At 40.0% G+C, this 21828-nt stretch overlaps 1 protein-coding gene across 1 annotated transcript in view; it reads right to left on the reverse strand.

Moving 5' to 3' along the window:
• Window positions 1-6019: 6019 nt before the first annotated feature.
• The window catches only part of HEPHL1 (hephaestin like 1), a 90605-nt gene continuing 74796 nt past the window's right edge, over window positions 6020-21828 (reverse strand). The window contains 7 exon segments of the mRNA XM_060017230.1: window positions 6020-6222; window positions 6318-6389; window positions 6854-7016; window positions 12115-12254; window positions 13534-13756; window positions 17025-17131; window positions 20729-20869. Coding sequence (XP_059873213.1) covers window positions 6020-6222; window positions 6318-6389; window positions 6854-7016; window positions 12115-12254; window positions 13534-13756; window positions 17025-17131; window positions 20729-20869 — 1049 coding nt within the window.

Consider the following 21828-nt stretch of genomic DNA (forward strand, 5'->3'; position numbering starts at 1 on the left):
TACTGGCCTGTGAAGGGCCTGGGGGGTGGCAGGACAACTCAGGAGGGAGCTGGGGGGGGTGGTGAGATAGCCCTGGGACCTGGGACCCTTTGCTGCAGTGCTGCAAAGCTTGCAGGTGGACACACCTCTCCTCAAGCTACAAAATACAAAGAAACTCTATGGGACTAAAAATAACTGTGTGCATGCACAGTTGAGGCAAATTCTGGACCAAAAGATACAAAAGACAAAAACAAAAACAACTCAGCTGCCACTTCTGAAGAGCAGGGAACAAAAACAGGGTGTTGGGAGCAAAAGCAGGGTACTGCGCATGCCTCCTGCACACAGCACCACCTAAGGGGTGGGCAAGCCACCCAAGCCACCCCTCTGGCCTGACCCCTGGACACACCCCTACCCTCACCCCATATAAGAGCAAGCAAGCAAGGGAACCTGTGGTTTGCTCTCACTTCCCCCTGCTACAGCAGCGGCCGCAATAAAGCCTTCCTGAATTTCTTGTCTGGCCTCTAGTCAATTTCTATCGCTTGGGGAAGGCCAAGAACTCTGGTCGGTATCAGTGGAATAACCAGGTCTCCTCGAAGCCAACCCCACCCCCCACCCCCAGGGCCTGGGCCAGCGCTGGGCGGGGCTCTCCCCATTACCTCAGCCACAGCGACAACGTGACCGTATTAACAAGGTACCGCCGAGCATATCAATAAAGATTATCCTGATTAAAAAAAAAAAAAAGTGGTGGTTAAAGGAGCCATTTTTCCTACTGCAAAAATCAGATCAAATAATCCAATGTGTGCCAAGTTTCTCTGGCAGGAAATGAGAAAGTAAGGGCCTGGGTTCAACTCCTGGACTGGCTACTTACTTGCTATGTGACCAAAGGTATATCACTGAGAATCTCTAAGTCTCAATGTCCTCATTTGCCAACTAAGGGTAAGACCGCCTACCTCATTGGGCTGTTCTAAGGATTACATGTGATCATATATGTAACAGTGCCTGCCACATCATGGCAGATTTTTTTTTTTAACTTCTTTATTGGAGTATAATTGCTTTACATCGTTGTGTTAGTTTCTGCTGTATAACAAAGTGAATCAGCTATACGTATACATATATCCCCATATGCCCTCCCTCTTGCATTCCCCTCCCACCCACCCTATCCCACCCCTTTAGGTGGTCAAAAAGCACCGAGCTGATCCCCCTGTGCTATGCGGCTGCTTCCCACTAGCTATCTATTTTACATTTGGTAGTGTATATGTGTCCATGCCACTCTCTCACGTTGTCCCAGTTTACACTTCCCCCTCCCCAGGGCACTTAGCTTCTAACAGCTGTCACTACCAATCTCAGGAGTTTAAGGTGTCACATGACAGTATGTATAATGTTGCTTTTTTAAAAAATAAACTTTAATTTTTGGAACAGTTGCAGATTTACAGAAAAATTGAGTAGATGGTACAAGACACCTGTAGTGGTTTCCCCTATACGGTACATTTGGTACAATTAACAAACCAATATTGATAAATTTATATTAATTAAAGTCTAGTTTATTGAGATTTCCTTAATTTTTACCTACTATCCTTCTTCTGTTCTAGGATCCCATACAGGGATACCATATTATTTTTCGTTGTCTTGTCTCATTAGCTCCCCTTAGCCGTGAAAATTTCTTAGGAGTTCCTTATTTTTGATGACATTGCTTTTTATAATTATAACATGCATTTAGGGATTAAATAACACATCCTCCTCCAAATCCTCCCTTCCCCCACTCCTTGTCCCAGTGTCAGTAGTTAGAAGGCCAAAGCAGCTGTGGGCTTCACAGCTATGGTGCCAGAACTGTTTTTTGTTTGCTTGGTATCCTCGACAATTGACATTTGAATATGAGATCTTTCGTGACCAAAATAGTCAAAGTCAAGATAGTTAAGCCCTGTTCTGCCTGTTCAGTTTATATATTCATTTATTCATTCAAGTAATATTTGCTGAGCAACTATTATGTATCTACACTATGGTCTGTGCTGGGGATGCAGCAGTGAGCAAAACAGGTCTGGGGTCCTTGCTTCCATGGAGCCTACGTTTCAGTCAAAGAAGCAGACAAAAATCAAACTAACGAGTAAAATGGATATGTCCCGTGATATGTGCTACAAAGGAAAATAATGGAAATTGGAAATAACACTTTAGAAAGGGCAGTCTGGGGAGCTCACATCTGAAGTAGGAAAGGCAGGAAAGGGGATGAGGGTGCTAGAGAGAAAGCATTCCAGGCACAGAAAGCGGTAGGTGCAAAGGCTCTGAGGCAAGAAGGAACTAGCAGGCACAGGAACTGATAAAAGCTGGAGCAGAGAGGAGCCAGAGATAAAGTTGGAGAGGTGGACATGTTGGGCAGCCAAATCGGTCTGAGTCTTACTGACGAAGGTAAGGAGTGCAGATATTATTGAAAGTGAAGTGGAAAGACAGTAAAGGAGATTCACCAGGGAAGTGATGTGATCAGATGTGGAAGAACACTGCTGCAGCTGTGTGGACTGTGGCTGGAAGGGACAGGAGTGACAAAGGGAGAGACTGGTTAGGGGACTGCTACCGTGATCTGCTTGAATAGGACTTGTAGTTTGCAACCCAAGGAGGAACACATTTTGAATTTATCAGCATAAAGATGGTTTTCAGATCCATGAGGATGAGTGAAATAACCTATGGATAGGGTGTAACAAATTACCACAAACTTCGTGGCACACATTTATCCTCTAACGGTTCTGGAAATCTGAAGTCTGAAATCAGTTTCAATGGAATAAAATCAAGGTGCCAGCAGGACAAAGCTCCCTCCGGAGGCTCTAGTGGGGAATGCATTCCCATGCCTTTTCCAGCTTTTTTTTTTTTTTTAACATCTTTATTGGAGTATAATTGCTTTACAATGGTGTGTTAGTTTCTGCTTTATAACAGAGTGAATCAGTTATACATATACATATGTTCCCTCTTGCATCTCCCTCCCTCCCACCCTCCCTATCCCACCCCGCTAGGTGGTCACAAAGCACCAAGCTGATCTCCCTGTGCCATGCGGCTGCTTCCCACTAGCTATCTATTTTACGTTTGGTAGTGTATATATGTCCAGCTTTTAGAGCAGCATTCCTCCATCTCCAAAGCTAGCAGCTCAGCATCTTACTTCAGTTGTCACAAAGCCTCCTTCTGTAGTCAAATCTCCCTCTGTCTCTATCTTATAAGAACATTTGTGATTACATTTAGGGCCAATCTAGGTAATCCAGTATAAACTTCCCATCTCAAGATTTTTAACTTAGTCATAGCTACAAAGTCTTTTTGCTATATAAGATAACATTCACAGGTTCAGGGACATGGAATCTATGGAGATATTATTCAGTACACCCCAGAGGGCAAAAGGGAGTAAAGGGCCCAGTTCAAGCCCTGGGTCATGCTAACATGTAAGTCAGAGGGAGAAGAAGGACCTAGCAAGAGACTGAGAGGGAGTAGCCACTGAGGAAGAAGCAAGGCTGGCAGGTCATGTTGGAGCCAAGGAACTAGAGGGGATCTAAAAGCAAGGAGCTGCCAATGGTTACTGAGATGTCAAGTAAAATAAAGATGGGGAAGAAGCCACAGGAAACGGAATCATTTCCATTATGATTATTACGGTTCTTATGGTTTTGATAACAGCAGATTGGGACGCAAAGTCGGGGTAGGGCAGGGCCCTCTGGATGGGAAGCCATTGGAATGGGTGGAGGGATGCATAGGGTGAGGTGATATAGACAATGTGTGGGCAGTACTTTCAGTTCTGCTATCAAGGGCCCAGAGAAGCTGGGTTGGAGGAGGTTATGGAGTTAAAGGCAATGGCTCTTTGTTTGTTTTCTATTTTTAATGAAGGGTATTTTTGATGACTTCATGCAGGAGGGAAAACTGAAAAGTGAGGGAATGAAGTTCTTGGGAAAACAAGAAGGGATGAGGTCCAGAGTTAAGGGAGAGATTGGCCCTGCTAGGAGCAGGGACACTTCTTCTGTTGTAACAGGAGGAAAAGATGTGTATAAATGTGGTTGATTAGAATGAAGAAATGTGGTACATTTGAGGAAACAATGTTTGGGGAGAGTGTGTTATCTGTAGAGATATATTGTTACTTTGTTTCATTTCTTCTAACGAGTATAACTAGGATAGTTGCTAAATATCTAAAAGATAATTCTCCTTTAACTAAACACCTGCTCCAGGTAAAATAAATTACCTATCACTGTACCTGGGGTAGGGGGTTGGAAAAAAAACATGCAAATAGCCATCTTTATGATATGTGAAACTTTATTAAAAAGAGAAACGGTATAATCAAACTACTTTGTGATTTCATTTTCATTAAAAAAATAACCTAAGAGAAAAGGAAAAAACTTATAACTAAATAATTTGTTGTCTAGGTGAGTTATAAGTCTGTCATTTATCATGATTATTATTATGAAATTATACAGCCTACATATGTCTGAAAACTGTAGAGCACGTACTACAAAATCTCATTATCAGTGGTTAGCAGGCTGGAATTCAAAATCCTTGGGTACCATGTTTGATATGACATTCAAGCAGATTATGAACAGAACTATTAGCATTCGCATCCTGTTTTATGTAAGACTGTAGCCTCTATCAAAATACCTGTTTCCCCTCACCAAGATGAAGATGAGAAGGTATGAAAAGTCCCTCCACCAGAGTATTTTTTAGGTCCTACTTGTTCACCTGGACAGCCAAATGATCCACTGTTAAGGCAGATGGACTAGTATCACTCATCTGGCAGCAGCGTGGGCTAAAGGCAATTTCTCAGTCTAGTAATAAATGTTGCTTTTATCAATCTTACACCTAAAGCTTAGGCATGCATATAGAGAGTATGGATTGCCTCGTAATGGGTTGAGTTTAGTTGTTCAATATTTTATTTTGTATTTGAGACTTGAAAACTGTAATACATATCTCAGAGCTGACTTGTTGGTTTGAAAAATTGCCACCAGGACAATTTTGCCTTTTCTTTTCTCTCCTCTTCCCATCAGAGGCTATGTTTTTAAGAGGCATGGACTCGAGGATTTTGTGAGATCCCTTCTCCTCCCAGCCAGTCAGCTGCATCGACTAATTCTTCCTGGTGTTTTTTTACGTGATGAGACTGTCTTTATTCCATAAAAGATGGAGACCGGGGAAGATCCTCCTAACTGAATGAAAAATCAGACTCAAGATTCAAGGTCAGACTTGCCTCCTGCAAAGTCCTCCCTCCCCTTAGAAGCTCCCACTAAACTCTCAGGGAGTGTCTTGACTCACAGTGGGAGAACTAGCCTGCTATTTCAGATCCCAGCCCTCCACATTCTGAAATACAAATACAAATTCTCCAGCTGATTTTTGAAAATACAAGCATTGCCACAGAAACATCTTGTAAAAATGTGTAACATGAAGTGAGTCGTAAACATTTAAGTATCTCTACAGGTTTGCATCTCTACAGGCAGAATTTTAAAAAATGCATATAACTCTGCCTTTTATAGCAAACAGTGCACAAGCTATTTATATGAAAGAGGAAAAGGCCAGGGGAGCTGGCTAAAACCTCCAAAAATTTCATTTGGTCAAATTCTATCAGCAGATACTGATTTAGACATTTTCATGAACTCCTCAGAAAGTTGTTTTTCCTGGAACCACTAAGGGAAGCATGTTACATAACAACGTTGAAAAATCAGCACCAGTCAAGTTAGATGTCTGACGCAGTGTAACTCTTTCCCGAAATTGTCCATCTAGAGAATTTGATGGTTTGTTAAGGAAGCACTATCTAATCTAAGAATTATGAAAGAAAGAAAACAAAGATATCTTTCAGAGGGTCTTCCCACTTCAGCGAATTCATTCAGAGAACAGACTGGGTCAGTTTTCTCAGTCATGCCCACTCTTCCTTTTCTCTGTTTTATCCTGAGGATTATTCACAGCCCCTTTAAAACAAATAAATAAAAGCAAATTGCTTTGAATGTGTTCCAGAGGATCAGAGCCTGATCCAGGAACAGTGTCAGACTTCCTTGGTGAACGAGACCCTGGTCCATTTTCCCTACTGAGGAAGACGAGCAGGTCACAGAGCATCCTTGGGGAGCGCACAGGACTGGACTTCCTGATATGCCACCTGCTTCCTTGCAGAGCACAGTGTGAGGGAGAGAATCACCGTGACAACCAGAAGGAGGAGTCCGATGATGAAAAGGATGACCAAGGCTGCTTTGGCTCCTCTGGGACCCAGATTCTTGCCGAAGAAGTAGAGCTGCTCCTTGCCAGGTTCCTCTGCGCAAAAGAAAAGTAAGGTGTCAGGCCTCTGCCTTTCCCTGGAGAGTGAATACTGACCATTCACGTGCAGGATTGGGGGAGGGTATCAATACCATTAGAGGGCGCTGTGGCCGGGTGGGACGCTCCTCCAGAAGGAGGCTTGGTGGAGTAAGGAATCCTGTTGTCTGGACAAAGAAGACAATTGGATGGTTTACAAACAATAAGAGTAGATTCTTTTCATGACATGAGTTGTTTCAGGAGTTATTTCATTTCACCAACAAAGACTTTATCCCACCAGTATCTGTAAGTCTTTGTTGGATACTCACTGTGCTACTTCATGCCAGTACACATGCTGTTCATACCCCATCCACATTGCAAGCTTCTGCTCACCTGTTAAGATTCATCTATGGAACCTTGGCTCATGTGTCCAAACTGTTAATCATTGCCTCCTGCTGCTGTCACTGAACCCTGCACTCTGCACTCTATCTTGGCATATGTCATATTCTATTATGGTTAAATGTCTGTCTCTCTTACTTGACTCTGAGCTCCTTGGGGAGCTCATGCCTCCTATGTTCTCATGCCTCCTATTTTCAGGGTCTACAGGAAGCCTGGTGCTATCTAAGTCAGCATCACCGACAGATAACAGTACCGATGTTTCGAAGGACGGTGTAGGTTGTCTCCATGCCAGCATGGATGTGGTCAGATACATGACAATGTAATAACCACGTCCCTGGGTGATCCACAAACAGTTCAATGGTTTGGAATGTCCCGGGAAAGAGGTCATATACATCTTCTCGGTAAGATTTATCTATCTGTGGAAAGAAGGGAATAATAAGGATAAGAGCAGAAATCAATAAAATCAAGAATAGGAACATAATAAAGATAAATCAAAGAAACCAAAAGCTGGTTCTTTGAACAGATCGATAAAATTGTTAAACCCTGTGGAAGCCAGCTTGTGATGGCCCCCAAGGATCCCTGCCTCCTGAAACTCATAACCTTTGTAGTCACCTCCTACATTGTCTGAGGGTTGGTCCTTGTAAGCAATAGCATATGGCAGAAGGCATGGCATTCTACTTCCAAGAGTCTTAGACCCTCTCTCTCACTCTCTCCCCTTGGATCATTCACTCTGGGGAAAGCCAGCTCCCATGTCATACCCACATGGTGAGGAACTGAAGCCTCTGGTCAATAGTCCTATGAGTGAGCTTGGAAGTGGATCATCCAGCCTCAGTCCAACCTGATGACTGTAGTTCCAGCTGACATCTTGACTGTAGCCTGATGAGAGGTGCTGATTCAGAACCAACTAACTAAACTATTTCCAGCCTAATCCAGAGAAATTGTGAGATAATAAGAGTGTGTTGTTTTAGGCCACTATGTTTTGGGGTGATGTGCTACGCAGCAATAGATAACTAATACAAACCTCTAGACAAACTGACCAAGGAAAACTTTAAAAAACACAAATTACAAATATCAGAGATGAAAGAGGAGATATCACTAAGACTTTATAGACATTAAAAAGGATAATAAAGGAATGTTATGAACAACTGTTTTGTCCATGAATTCTACAACTTAGATGATATGGACAAGTTGCTTAAGATGAAAACTACCAAAGTTCACTCAAGAAGAAATAGATGACCTGAATAGATTATCTATTCAGATTAGATCTATTCAGGTTATCTGTTAAAGAAACTGAAATTATATCTATTAAAGAAACTGAAATTGTATTAAGACCTTCCAACAGATTAAACTCCAGGTCCAGATTGCTTCATTGGCAAATTCTACCAAACATTTAGAGAAAAAAATAATACCATTTCTAAAAAACTCTTCCAGAAAACAGAAGAGGACAGAACACTCCCAACTCATTTTATGAGGCCAGCATTAGCCCAGTTCTAAAACCAGACATATAATTTACAAGAGAAGAAAGCCATAACCGATATTCTTTATGAACATATATGCAAAAATCCTTAACAAAACACTAGCAAACTAAATCCAGCAATATATAAAAAAGGATAGTGCATCATGACAAAGTAAGGTTTAGCGGGGAATGAAAAGCTGGTTCAACATTTGAAAATCAGTCAATGTAATTCACCAATAGACTAAAGAAAATAAAATATGATCATTGCAATAGATGCAGAAAAAATAGGATTTAACATCTGTTCATGATTAAAACCCTCAGCAAACCGAGAATAGAAGGAAACTTCTTCAACCTGGTAATGGGGTCTACAAAAACCTACAGCTCACTTTATATTCAATGGTGAGTGACTGAATGCTTTCCCCCTAAGATTAAGAATAAGGCAGGGATCTCTACTTTTGCCACTAATATTCAACATTTTACTGGAGATCCTGGCTAGTGCAAGAACACCAAAAAGGAGCGGGGGTGGGGTGCATACAGATTGAAAATAAAGAAATAAAACCATCTCTATTCACAGACAACATGATTTGCCATGTAGGAACCCCCGCCCCAAAAAAATAACCGTCTACAAAAAGAAAATCTACAAAAGCTACTAGAATTTGTCAGCAAAGTTGCAGGATACAAGGTCAATTATACAAAAATCAGTTATATTTCTATATACTGGCATGACAATTAGAAATTGAAATAAAAAGAATACATTTACACTATCACCAAAACCCATGATATTGGTAATAATCTAACAAAATATATGCAAGATCTGTGTGATGACAACTACAAAACATTGATGAAAAAAATCAAAGAAGTTCTAAACAAATAGAGAGATATGCCATGTTTGTGGATTGAAAGTCTCAATATTGTTAAGATATCAATTCTCTCCAAATCAGTGTACCGATTCAATGCAATCTCAATCAAAATCCCAGCACAATTTTAAAAGCTGATTCTAAAATTTATATGGCAAAGATCTAGAACAGCCCAAACAATCACCATCTGATTTCAAGACTTTTTATTACACTAAAGCAATCAAGACAGTGTGGCATTTAAGAAAGGACAGGCATATAAATCAATGTAATAGAACAGAGAGCCCAGAAATAACCCACATGTATATGATCGATATGATTTTGACACAGAGGGAGAAAGGATAGTCTTTTTGCTGAAAGGTGATGGAAGAATTGGACGTCTAGGGACTTCCCTGGTGGTCCAGTGGTTAAGACTCCATGCTTCCAATGCAGGGGGCATGGGTTTGATCCCTGCTTGGGGAACTAAGATCCCACATGCCGTGGTGCAGACAAAAAAAAAAAAAGAAAGAAAGAAAGAAAAAAAAGAAAACTTGGATGTCTCTATGCAAAAAATAAACCTTGAACCACATATAAAAATTAAGATGGACCAGAGACCTAAATATAAAACCTAAAACCATAAAACTTCTAGAAGAAAATCTTTGTGACCTTGAGTTAAACAAAGATTTCTTAGACATGACACCAAAAGCACGATCCATGAAAGAAAAAAAATGATAATTTGGACTATATCAAAATTAAGGATTTCTGCTCTTTGATAGATAATGTTAAGGGAATGAAAAGATAAGCCACAGACTAGGAGCAAATATTTACAGATCATATAGATAGAAAGGATTTGTATCCAGAATATATACAGCCCTCAAACTCACCAATAAGGAAACAAACAATCCAATTTAAAAATGGGCATAAAATTTGGACATCTCACCAAAGATTTACAGATGGCAGGTGGTAGAAAAGATAATCAGTATCATAGCCATTAGGAAAATTCAAATAAAAAACGAGATACCAGAATATACTTAAATGTTTGGCTAAGAAAAAATAAAGTAAGAATGGAAGATACCAAGTGCTGATGTGGATGTAGTTGTGGTCAGGTGGTACTCTCATATATTTCTGGTAGGCGTGCAAAATGTACTGCCTCTGTGGAAAACAGTTTGGCAGGTTTCATAAAGTTAAGCATCTACTTACCACGTGGCCTAGCAATCCAACCCCTAGATATTTTCTCAAGGAAAATGAAAACTTATGTTCCCACAAAAGCTTGTACACAAAGGTTTATAATGACTTTATTTTTAGTAACCCCAAACTGGAAACAACCCAAATGTCCCTCCGTGGGGGATCGGATAAACAAACTGCAGTACATCCATACGATGGAATATTGCTCAAAGATCGAATGGAAAAAATTGCCATTACAACAAGGTGGATGCAATTCAAATGCCAATACAAAATGAAACAAGTCAGATTCATAATGCTACAGACGGTATGATTTCATTTGTATGACATTTCAGAAAAGGCAAAACTATAGAGACAAAAAATAGTTCAGTGGTTGCCAGGGGTTAAACATAGGGAAGTAGACGACGCTAGAGGGTGCAAAGGGGACATTTTAGGGGGTTGATAGAGGTGTTCCGTATTTTGATTAGTGTTGGTTACACCACTGTATGTGTTTATCACAACAGAACTGTACACTAAGTAGCGTGCATTTTACTCAGTGTAAACTATAGCGTAATTTAAAATATTTGTGGGGGCTTCCCTGGTGGCGCAGTGGTTGAGAGTCTGCCTGCCAATGCAGGGGACATAGGTTCGAGTCCTGGTCTGGGAGGATCCTACATGCCGCGGAGCAACTGGGCCCATGAGCCACAGCTACTGAGCCTGCACGTCTGGAGCCTGTGCTCCGCAACGAGGGGCCACGATAGTGAGAGGCCCGTGCACCGCAATGAAGAGTGGTCCCTGCTCGCCGCAACTGGAGAAAGCCCTCGCACAGAAACGAAGACCCAACACAGCCAAAAATAATAAATAAATAAATAAATAAAATATTTATGTATGTATGTAAAATAATTTTTATATGTATGTAAAATAATTGTATGATTTTATAAATTTTACTAAATTTTATATATTTTTAATATAATTTTAAAAATGCGGATTGAAAAAGCCAAGTTCTGAAAAGCAGCATAGCCATTTAATATGCGAAACTAAAATCATTGTAGGTTTAAGATACTTGGGATCTTAAACTGTGTTGAATGAATATACAGAGGGGAGAGGATAGTAGATGTTTAATTAGTCGCTGATCATTCCTGTATAATTGGAAAAGGAGCAGCGCAGGTTTTCCCTGCAGATTAGATGTGATTATTCTTTTCTATTCTACTTCCTTGTAGACTGCACAGCTCTTGAGATGACAGAATATTTGGACCTTATCCCTGAGATTCTGATTCATCAGGTCTGGGGTGGGGCCTGGCAATCTGCTTCTTCAATGGCTCCCCAGGTGATTCAGCACAGCCAGCACCACCCATACGGTATAGCTTGATGCTCGAAAGGCAGAAAGCCACACATGGTCCAGCCCAGCCCACGAGGGCAAAAGTCAAGGTAAAATTTTGGGCCCAAGCCAAAGCTTGAAATATCTCCTTTACTAGAGAGGATTATTCTGTTGGCTAATCACATAGAAAAGAAACGGAAAAAGGGAAGGGAAAGAGAAAAGAGAAAAGAAAAAAATAAAATAAAAGAGGAAAAGGGACAAAATACTATGGGTACTTTCATATACGATACTCCAGGTCAGAATTATCCCCATATAACTGATGAGAAAACTCATCTGAAACTCAGAGGTTTTTTTACTGTTGTGGCCTCTCCCGTTGTGGAGCACAGGCTCTGGATGCGCGGGCTCAGCGGCCATGGCTCACGGGCCCAGCCACTCCGCGGCATGTGGGATCTTCCCGGACCGGGGCACGAACCCGTGTCCCCTGCATCGGCAGGTGGACTCTCAACCACTGAGCCACCAGGGAAGCCCTCAGGGGTTTTTTTTGTTTTTTTTTTTTTAACAAGCATAATAAAATACATATTAAGAAATATCTACCAGTGGAAGGACACAATCATATTTTTCTGTTCCATTCTCTAATATTCACTAACACCCCTCACAAGCCTTATTGCCAAATAACTCTCTTTTCACAATGGAAATATATTGAATCTGTTAGTAAGTCTTCCTCAAAACACTTTTCTTACACTTACCTTGAAAAGAAAGCTCTCAGCATGATAATGAATGGTGTGTATGTCCACTTCACTTCCTATTCCTAATAGATACCAGTTTGTCATTGTATCTTCATTCATGATGAGGCCATGGAGATTCCCAAAAATCTTTCCATTAATAGCTAAGAAGGTAAAAAGAGAACAGCCTTTGATTAGTGATGATTACTTAATCTGGTTTTAGAACTGATTCAAGAAGATCTTTAGGTCACCCATATTTTCGTCTGCCTGGTAAACATGTAATAATCTCACTCACACTTGCCAATGTCCCCACCATCTAAGACCCTAAATTCAGAGTACTAAGAAATCCCTATAAAAGATAGCCAGAAAAGAGAAATAGTAGTTTGTTTTTAAAAGCTATCTCTTGGGTAGCAGTACATGTTGGTTGGAACATGCCAAATAGGCACATTCCCTTTATGGGGTGGATTACCGCCTCATGTGTGAGGTCGCCAGATTTATACTGTTCTACAGTTGAGTGGACAAAAGCCAGTGAATTAAGTTTATATAAGTCAAAACTGAAGCAATTAAAAGGTATTTCCTTAATATTTCACTTTCTGAGAACTAGTTTGGGGCAAGTTCCTAAACCTGGCTGAATCTCCAAAAAAAGGAAAACTTCATATGGGCTGAACCCATGATCTGACAATTACTAAAGCAAGCTCAAGTTGGGCTGACATGGCGGGGACGTTCACTCCTCCGTTTTCTACTAACTTTTTATTCTTTGCATCATGACACAACCAAATGAGTTACATTCATTAAAAAGAGAGAGCCTACTAAGAAACCTTTGGGAGAGGGAGGCAAAATTGTAGGGGAAAGAGTAGCTGAATCAGAGATCAGGCTACTATATTCTAATCAATGTTAGCAATTAACTAGCTTTGTTATCTTGGGCAAGACCTATGTTTTTGCACACTTTTGGCCAAAGGTAGATCTCGGTGAGAGAGGATAGGTATGTCAATTAGAACACATTACTTACACTTAAAAAAAAGAAGTACCTTAAATTTCAAAGAATTAAATAACATAGACACATTAAAACAGAAATTTGGTGATGGTGTTTCATGTTCCAGAGACAGTTAAACCAGCCCCTCAAATTTGATCAACTAGAAGTTATCCTGTATTCTTACAGAAATATACCAAAAAGTGATAATTCATTTCCTAGGAATTACTTTACAGTCTGATAGTTTAGGGATCCCAGCATTCAGAGATACAGCTCCCTAAACAGTTGGTCCAAAACCTCATTGGATCTTGCGGGCAGCCAATAAATGGCTTGTCTGGTTCCCTCTGAAGGAAGGCTTTAGAGGACTTTCTTCAGTCCAGGTGCCCCTGGGAATAAAGAAGGGCTCAGAGAGGGAGGCTGGGACCTTGCACAGATTTCTATGAGCTTGTCTCCTTTTTAAACCTGTGATATACCATGCATTTTGTTGCTCTCCTCAAAATCATCAGAGGGTTTAAAATCTTGTGGATCTTTATTAAGATACTTCTTAATATTGTCATCCAGATACCAGGATTCATTCTCATTAAATACCAAAAACAAGAGAACAAATTCAGAGTCAACGTCGCTTCTTCTTCCCTTTTCATTCAACACTCCTTCCCTGCATGTAATCAGAGGACCCATCAAACCACTATAGGTATCCTGAAAGAAAAATAAACTGAATTAGAAGAGCCTTTGAATAATTTAATAACACTGATTATTTGCTTGTAAGAAAGTCATTGTAAAAATACTAAAAGACTATTGACCAAGGAATAAGTACTAAGAAATCCTGAAGAATAGGGTGATCTTTGTGAAAATTTAGGACTATTTCTAAAAATTTGCTAACAGTGAGCGCTTTTTTTTTTTTTTTTTTTTTTTTGCGGTACGCGGGCCTCTCGCTGTTGTGGCCTCTCCCGTTGCAGAGCACAGGCTCCGGATGCGCAGGCCCAGGGACCATGGCTCACGGGCCCAGCTGCTCCGCGGCATGTGGGATCTTCCCGGGCCGGGGCACGAACTCGTGTCCCCTGCATCGGCAGGCGGACTCTCAACCACTGCGCCACCAGGGAAGCCCAAGAGTGAGCTTTTTGAGGGCTGAGGCTGTGTCCTTCACTCATAGCTGAGTCTCCAGAGCAGAGCCCAATGTCTACTACATAGAAGGTGTTAAATAAATATTTCTTGAATAAACAAATGCTTATTTTTATTTTCCTGTGTGCTTTTCAAGTGAGACTGTATTTTTTTATAGAAGTGTAGTTCATTTACAGTGTTGTGTTAGTTTCAGGTGTACAGCACAGTGATTCAGTTATGCATATATACATATATATATATAAATATATAATATTCTTTTTCAGATTTTTTCCATTATAGGTTATTACAAGATGTTGAATATAGTTCTCTGTGCTATACATTAGGTGCTTGTTTATCTATTTTATATGTAGTGTGTATCTGTTAATCCCAAACTCCTAATTTATCCCCCACCCCCGCTTTCCCCTTCGGTAACCATAAGTTTGTTTGCTATGTCTGTGAGTCTATTTCTGTTTTGTAAATATGTTCATTTGTATCATTTTTTTTAGATTCCACATACAAGTGATACCGTATGATATTTGTCTTTGTCTGTCTGGCTTACTTCACTTAGTATGATCATCTCTAGTTCCACCCATGTTGCTGCAAATGATGTTATTTCATTCTTTTTAATTACTGAGTAATATTCCATTGTGTGTGTGTGTGTGTGTGTGTGTGTGTGTATATATATATATATATATATATATATACATACTACATCTTCTTTATCCATTCATCTGTTGATAGACATTTAGGTTGCTTCCATGTCTTGGCTATTGTAAATAGTGCTACTATGAACATTGGGGTGCATGTATCTTTTTGAATTAGAGTTTTTATCTTTTCTGGATATATACCCAATAGTGGGATTGCTGGGTCATATGGTAGCTCTATTTTTAGTTTTTTAAGGAACCTCCATACTGTTCTCCATAGTGGCTGCACCAATTCACATTCCCACCAACAGTGTAGGAGGGTTCCCTTTTCTCCACACCCTCTCCAGCATTTATTATTTGTAGACTTTTTGATGATGGCCATTCTGACTGGTGTGAGGTGAAACCCAAGTGAGACTGTATTTATAGGTATATACAGATGCTTATATTCCACATCGTATGGGTAAAAGTTAGCTGGATGATTTAGGAATTGATATGAGCCCATGGATGACTTCCATGTCAACTTACTCAGCCCTGAGATTTCTTTTGATGGAAAACTCCCACATTTTCAACTGAATATTAGCTATTCTACCCGGATGTACCTCTTGTAATAATTCAATCTGCTAAGCATTTCTAAAGTGAATTTTAGTATTTCCCTCAAACCATTTCCTTCTCCTGAATTCTCTATTTCTGCTAATAGCACTATGATATTCCTTGTCATTTAGTTCAGGAAACTTGATTTCAGTGTTTACTTCCTCCATCTTCCTCACTCCATCCCATCTCATTTGCTATCAAATCTTACATTTCTTTTCCCTTCACAATGCCTCTCCATTCTGTAACTCCCTTTCCATTCTATCTGCCATCCTTCTAGTGTAGGATATTAATACCTCACCCTGGACTAGAAATTGGCTCCTCTCTGGTCTCTGCTCTCCGCACCTCCAGCGCATCCTGTTGACAACCATCAGATTGATGTCATCACTCCCATATCTAGAGGTCTTCAGTGACTTTCCAGTGATGGTCCTACTGAATAAAAGACTAATCCTCGACAGGTCCTGAAGCCCCTCATGTGCTCTCCCAGTGGACTTTTCTAGCTTATGCTCCCTTGCTGCTTTCCTTTTCTACCCTAGATGATAGCCGCATGGGACTGTCAACGTTTCCCAAACACACCTTCTACTTCCCTATTTTCAGCTTGACTCATGATGTTTTCTCTTCCTAGACTCTCTTCCCAATGCCTCCTCTATAGCCCTGCACTCCTATAAAACTCACCAGATTCAGAGTTGTAGTATCATTATGGGTGTGCACACGTATTATTTTCCCCGAAGATGATAAGTTCCTTCAAGACAAGAATATTTGCAGCCCTCATAGTACTTGGTGGGGTCATTTGCGCATCACAAGGGCTCAATAAATATTTGTTGGGATGCACAAAGGAACCAACACATAAATGTGGGTTTCCCATAATTCTAATATGTAAGTTTCTTTTTCAAGGGTCTGGTATGTTTCTCCTGAACTCTTGTGCTCTCCAATACAACTCAAGGACATTAATGCAGCCATCTAATATTTAAAATGAAGGCTAAGATAATCCCTCACTTTTTAGAATAATGGGCAATTTTATATCAGATATGACCTTAATTTGGACTTCGATTTATGAAGTATAATTCTAGACTAGTTGTTTTATATACACATACCTGATTCAAGTTCAATATTGAATCTTTGCCTTTAATTTCTAAGTAAAGTTAGCCTATTTATCATTCAAATATTTTGTAGTTTCAGTTACCAAGTTTACCTGGAGTGTGTTTTCTTTCCTGAGCCCTTTTTCACACATCAAAAACCATGGTATAAATTAAATTAAAATATATTTATTTATTTATGATTATCTATTTTACATATCCACTCTTGCTTCAAACTACCTTGTAAGTTCTAAATTTGGTAATTGAAACATTGAGATTTTAGTTTTTTCCCCGTATACTTTAGATCAAGTGTCGGCAAACTTTGTTTTTGTAAAGCACCAGATAGCAAGTATTTTTTACTGTGTGACCCATACCATTTCCATCACAACTACTCAACTTCATCATCAATAATGCAAACAAATGGGCATGGCCATAGTTTGAGACCCCTGCTCTAAACCAATACATCTCTTCACATATACCCACCATAGTTGTGATAACTTGAAGAGTCAGCTTAAAGCCACATCACTTTGAGCAATTTGGTGGCTCTCTCCACCTTACCTTCACAAAGTTTACTGTTGAATAGTAAACCCATGGAATACAATTTGGGTCAGACGGCCCTGGACCGGACCTTTTAGGGACATTCCATCTGTAAGTTTTTATTTCTCCTGAAACAAATGAGAAGAAATAGAAAAAATTTTTGTTCATGTTACCTCTGTTCCAGACAATTTATCTGAAGAAATACAAAGAGATTCTTCGTATATTTTGGTTAAAGTTTATTGCTGAGTAGAATTGCCCATTCATTAGAAATGTTCCCATTAAATTCACATCTTGATTTTATGCAGGTTCAAAATGATAGATTTTCATTTCAGACTATAGCCTTCCATCTTAGTTTGCCTTTTCTATTATCAACTGATGTTTATTCAGGAAATGAAGACTTATTTTACACCCCAATGTTTCTTTCCTCAAATTTTGTACCTTTTTCCTAAGAGTTATGCTTGAGCATGCTTGAGTTACTATGGGCCTCAGCCTTGGCTTCTTGTGGAATCAGCAGGGAGCTTTGTAAACTCTCACTGCTCAGGCCTTATCCCAAACCAATGAAATTAGAGTATCTGGGATCTGGTACTAGGGTACCAGTATATTCTTTAAGCTTCTCAGGTGATTCTAATGTGCAGGCAGGTGAGATCTAGTTGGAACCAGAGAGAACCAGAGAGGCCTAGTTTCAAATCCCAACCCTAATGACTTGTTTTCACTCAACCTTGACAAGCTACTTAATCTCACTGACTTTTAGTTTCCTTATTTGTAAAGTGGATTAGTTATGCCAGTTTTCAAATTGTTGTGAGGATTAAATGAAATAAAATACCTAGAATAGTGCCTCACATTGAAGGAGGTCAATAATTGCTAATTTGTATGTATACTAATAACAAATACATGCACTCCCTCTTGTGAGGCCCCATATCTGTGCATCCCCTGGGGCTGACCCAGAGCCTTGCAAAGGAGTCATAAACATATTCATGAATTATCAAGATAATCACATTGTAAAAGGCTCATTTAAATTGTTATCTCCTTTTGAACTGTGTCCCTTCCCCACCCTATCAGGACAAGCAACCTACAGCTGAATGTGAGCCACAAAGCAAAACAAAAGTAATGCTTACATGAAACTTTGCTCCAGGTTTGCTCATGCACCAGTTGGTTAGCGATATAATTTTAGGTCTAGTTTCCATGATTTTCATTATAGCCCCTATGTCTTGGTAATCACAAGATAAACAACTGATATTTAGCTTTCTAAATGCAAGTGACTACAGGGATGGTGTTAAAGTTGAAACAATCCATCGTCTACCCCAGCTGGGAGCCCAGCTCTCAACAAAAAGAGGATGCTAAGTAAATGTTTGCTGAGTCATTTAATAAAAAGGAGAAGAAGAGGAAGAAGAGGAAGGAGGAGAAGAAGGAGGAGAGGAAGAGGAAGGAGGAGAAGAAGAAAGAGAAGAAGAAGGAGGAGGAGGAAAGGAGAAGGGGAAAGGGAGGAGGAGGAGAAAGTGGGGGAAGAGGAGGGAGGGGGAGGGGAGGGGAGGGGAGGGGGAGGGGAGGGGAGGGGAGGGGAGGGGGGAGGGGATGGGAGGGGGAGGGGAGGGGGAGGGGAGGGGGAGGGGAGGGGAGGGGAGGGGAGGGGGGAGGGGAGGGGAGGGGGAGGGGAGGGGGAGGGGGGAGGGGGAGGAGAAAACTGATAGGGGCTTACTTTTCTTAAAATGCTAGTTTGCTCTCTTCATCGCATGCATGCCCTGATTAAACTTTCTTCTCCAAGTTGCCTGGACTTCCTGCACAAGGTTAGTTTATTGCTCCTACATCTAATCTCTGGGTTCTTCCAAATCTTTCTGCCTTATTAGAGACCCTTGTGGGGACTGAATCCCTCTGAGTTCCAGTAAAAAAATAGTAATAATTTCTCCTTTGCCATGCTCTAAACATTTTTCTCCCTACTCTCATAACCCTCACATCTAGGACTCTTGGAAGGCCAGTCAGCATAGAGAAGTTGTGTCCCTTGCCACTCCTCACCACCAGGGCACAACAGCCTGGGAGGGGTCACACCAGCTTGCCCACAGCCCTACCAGAGCTCCCCACTCCCCATGGCTAATAGGCACCTTTCTTCCTCACTCTAGAGTTGCTTTCAACCATCAAAAATAAATATATTTAATAGCTTTTTTGATCCATTTTAAACCATTTCCCTCTTCATCAAAGCAAGACACATCCATTATAGAAAACCTAGAAGGTATAAAAAATGTGAGGAAATAGAAAAGATGATCACTCTGCTGTTTAAAATACCACCACAAAGATAAAACCATTATTAACATTTTGGCTTATTTCCCTTCTGGTCTTTCTTCTATGCTTGTATTTTGTTAACAAGTCTTTCCCATGTTATTAAAACTTTCTTAAATGTCATTTAATGATTGTACAATGGTCCATTCTAAGAATATTCCAAAATTGACTATTTCTCTGTAGATAGACATTTAGATGTTCATGAGAAGTTTCTTGAAGCGGCTTCTGAAACTGGGAGTACGGAGTGGCAGAAGTTGGAATAGTAGCCAATAACGATTTTCCTTCCCACAACCCAACCTTGAATAGATACCTTGCTAACCTTTTCTCGTGATGCATTAGATTGTTTTCTTTTCTTTATACCTATTTAAATTTTTAAAAATTTATACGACCTTTACTGCAATTATATAGCATTATTATAATGCTATTATGTATTCATCAGAGGTAAAACGGAATATAACTCCCCTGTAATTATACCTATGGTTGCTATCAATTTCATAACTGAAGGTCACAGGGGCTCTTGACATTTATCACAAGCACACTTTAACTGTGTAAATATTATGGAAGCTCCTTAAATTGTGAGCTCTTCTCTCCCTTCAATGCATCTTTTAAAAGCCAGTTGGAGTTCTATCTCCTTTATAAAGTCTTCCCTAATTGTTCCTAATTAGACAATCAGTCTTCACGGGTTTTCCTTCTCTGAAATTTTATCAACACTCTCAGATATATTCTTGAAATTCTTCAGCACTTAGAATTTCATCTTGCGTAATCTGCACTCTTGCTGAAATGATTCATCTTTTTTTCTATCAAACTCATTTTAAACATCTTGAGAGAAATGTGTGGTTAAGAGCTCAGGTCCTGAAGTCAAACAAACTGAGTTCCGCTATTACTAACGTCTGACGTGGTTAAGTTCTTTACTCCTCTTTGCTTCAGTCACCTGTTAAATGGGCATAACTACCATACTTCATCAATTACAGGATGCACATTTTTCACAATTTAGCACATCTGATGTCAGGATGCATCTTTCAATCAGTGGCATGTTAAAGTTTAATTGGCAGCATGTTTTTTCTTTTCTTTCTTTAGTAACAGGTAAAGTAATCATGGCCATTACAATTGATGGTATCAGGTTAAATGAAATATGTTAGTGTCTACCTCCCAGGGTTATTTTAAGGATAAATGAGTTTAAAAAATTTTGTTTTAAATGTAAAAGCTGGCACAATGTTAACACTGAATATGTGTTAGCTGTTATGTCTTAATACCCTTTAAGGTTCCTAATGGAGCTGTAGGAACTCCATAAGCACTTGGTCATTGGGTGAATGGTGATTTCATATTGGGGTAATGGTTGGAACACATTGACATTACAATGAGCTCTCCAAAACCCTTCAGAGTTCAGAAAAGATCAGAGAAGAGTTGAGTCTGCAGTATTCATCAGGATGGAGCAGATCTGTGGGGTAAGTTACCTGGCTTTGTGACAGGCACTGGGAGTCCCTTCCCACTCTCCATGTCCTCCACTCCGTGAGCTGAGATGGAGTAGGGCCGACTGGCCTTGTTCATAAATATGATCAGGATGGAGTCGCCCACCTCAGCATGAATCATTGGGCCTGAAGGCAAAACACAGACCTGTGAGCATTGTCGTTGCTCTTTTCAACATTGGTGTAATTTACATGTAGGTAGTATTTGACAAAATAAACGAAGGTTAGCACTGTTATTAGTGTATTTCCTCTAGAGGGAGACATTGATAGCATTAAATATCACGTCATGTTTGGCGATTGCACCAGCCTGGGTTCAAATCCTGCCTCCTTTACTTACTTATTGGAGAGGTCTTGAGTAAGTTAAGTGACCTGAGTCAACTTCCTTATCTGTAACATGAGTTTAATAACACCTTTCTCAGAGGGTTACAGTAAGGATTGAAGCACAGTAAATACTCAATAAATGCTTAAACTTTTATATTGCTGAGACATACTCTCCAGGAAAAGCTATAGCCACAGGACATGGTGACTTTTTTTGTTTGTTTGTTTGTTTTTATTTCAGAAACAAGTGCCCGTTTTGTTATCATTAAGGGATTGGAAACCAAATGACTATGAAAATATAATGTCAATTAAAAATTTTTAAATTAAAATATATGTATATTTTATATATATAATTCCATGCATACTAATGATGTAGGATATGGTGACTTTCAGTTGTAATCCCTCTGTGTGTAACCTTTGGTAAGCCTAAAACTACTCATTATCTGGTTAATGGATATAATAGTGAGGATGCAATGAAATGATGTGTATAAAAGGGACTGCTAAGATAACAAAATTAAAACATATGTATTGATGTATGACCAATACAGTGATTTCACTAATGCATGTCCAAATGTCCAATGCTGTTTCTCAGTATTTGGATACCTGCATGAGACATGTGCTTTTCAGCACCTCATGTGTACACATTTCTGTTACAAGCAACCAGCCTGAGTGCCAGTGGAAATAGGCCCACACATCTCTGAAGAGGCCTGCACCCACGTTACTGTGGGATGACCCTCACCTATGACAGGTGCCTCTTGGTGCCCAGAATG

Source organism: Delphinus delphis, chromosome 8 (genome assembly GCF_949987515.2).
Source record: "Delphinus delphis chromosome 8, mDelDel1.2, whole genome shotgun sequence".
Lineage (NCBI taxonomy): Eukaryota > Metazoa > Chordata > Mammalia > Artiodactyla > Delphinidae > Delphinus > Delphinus delphis.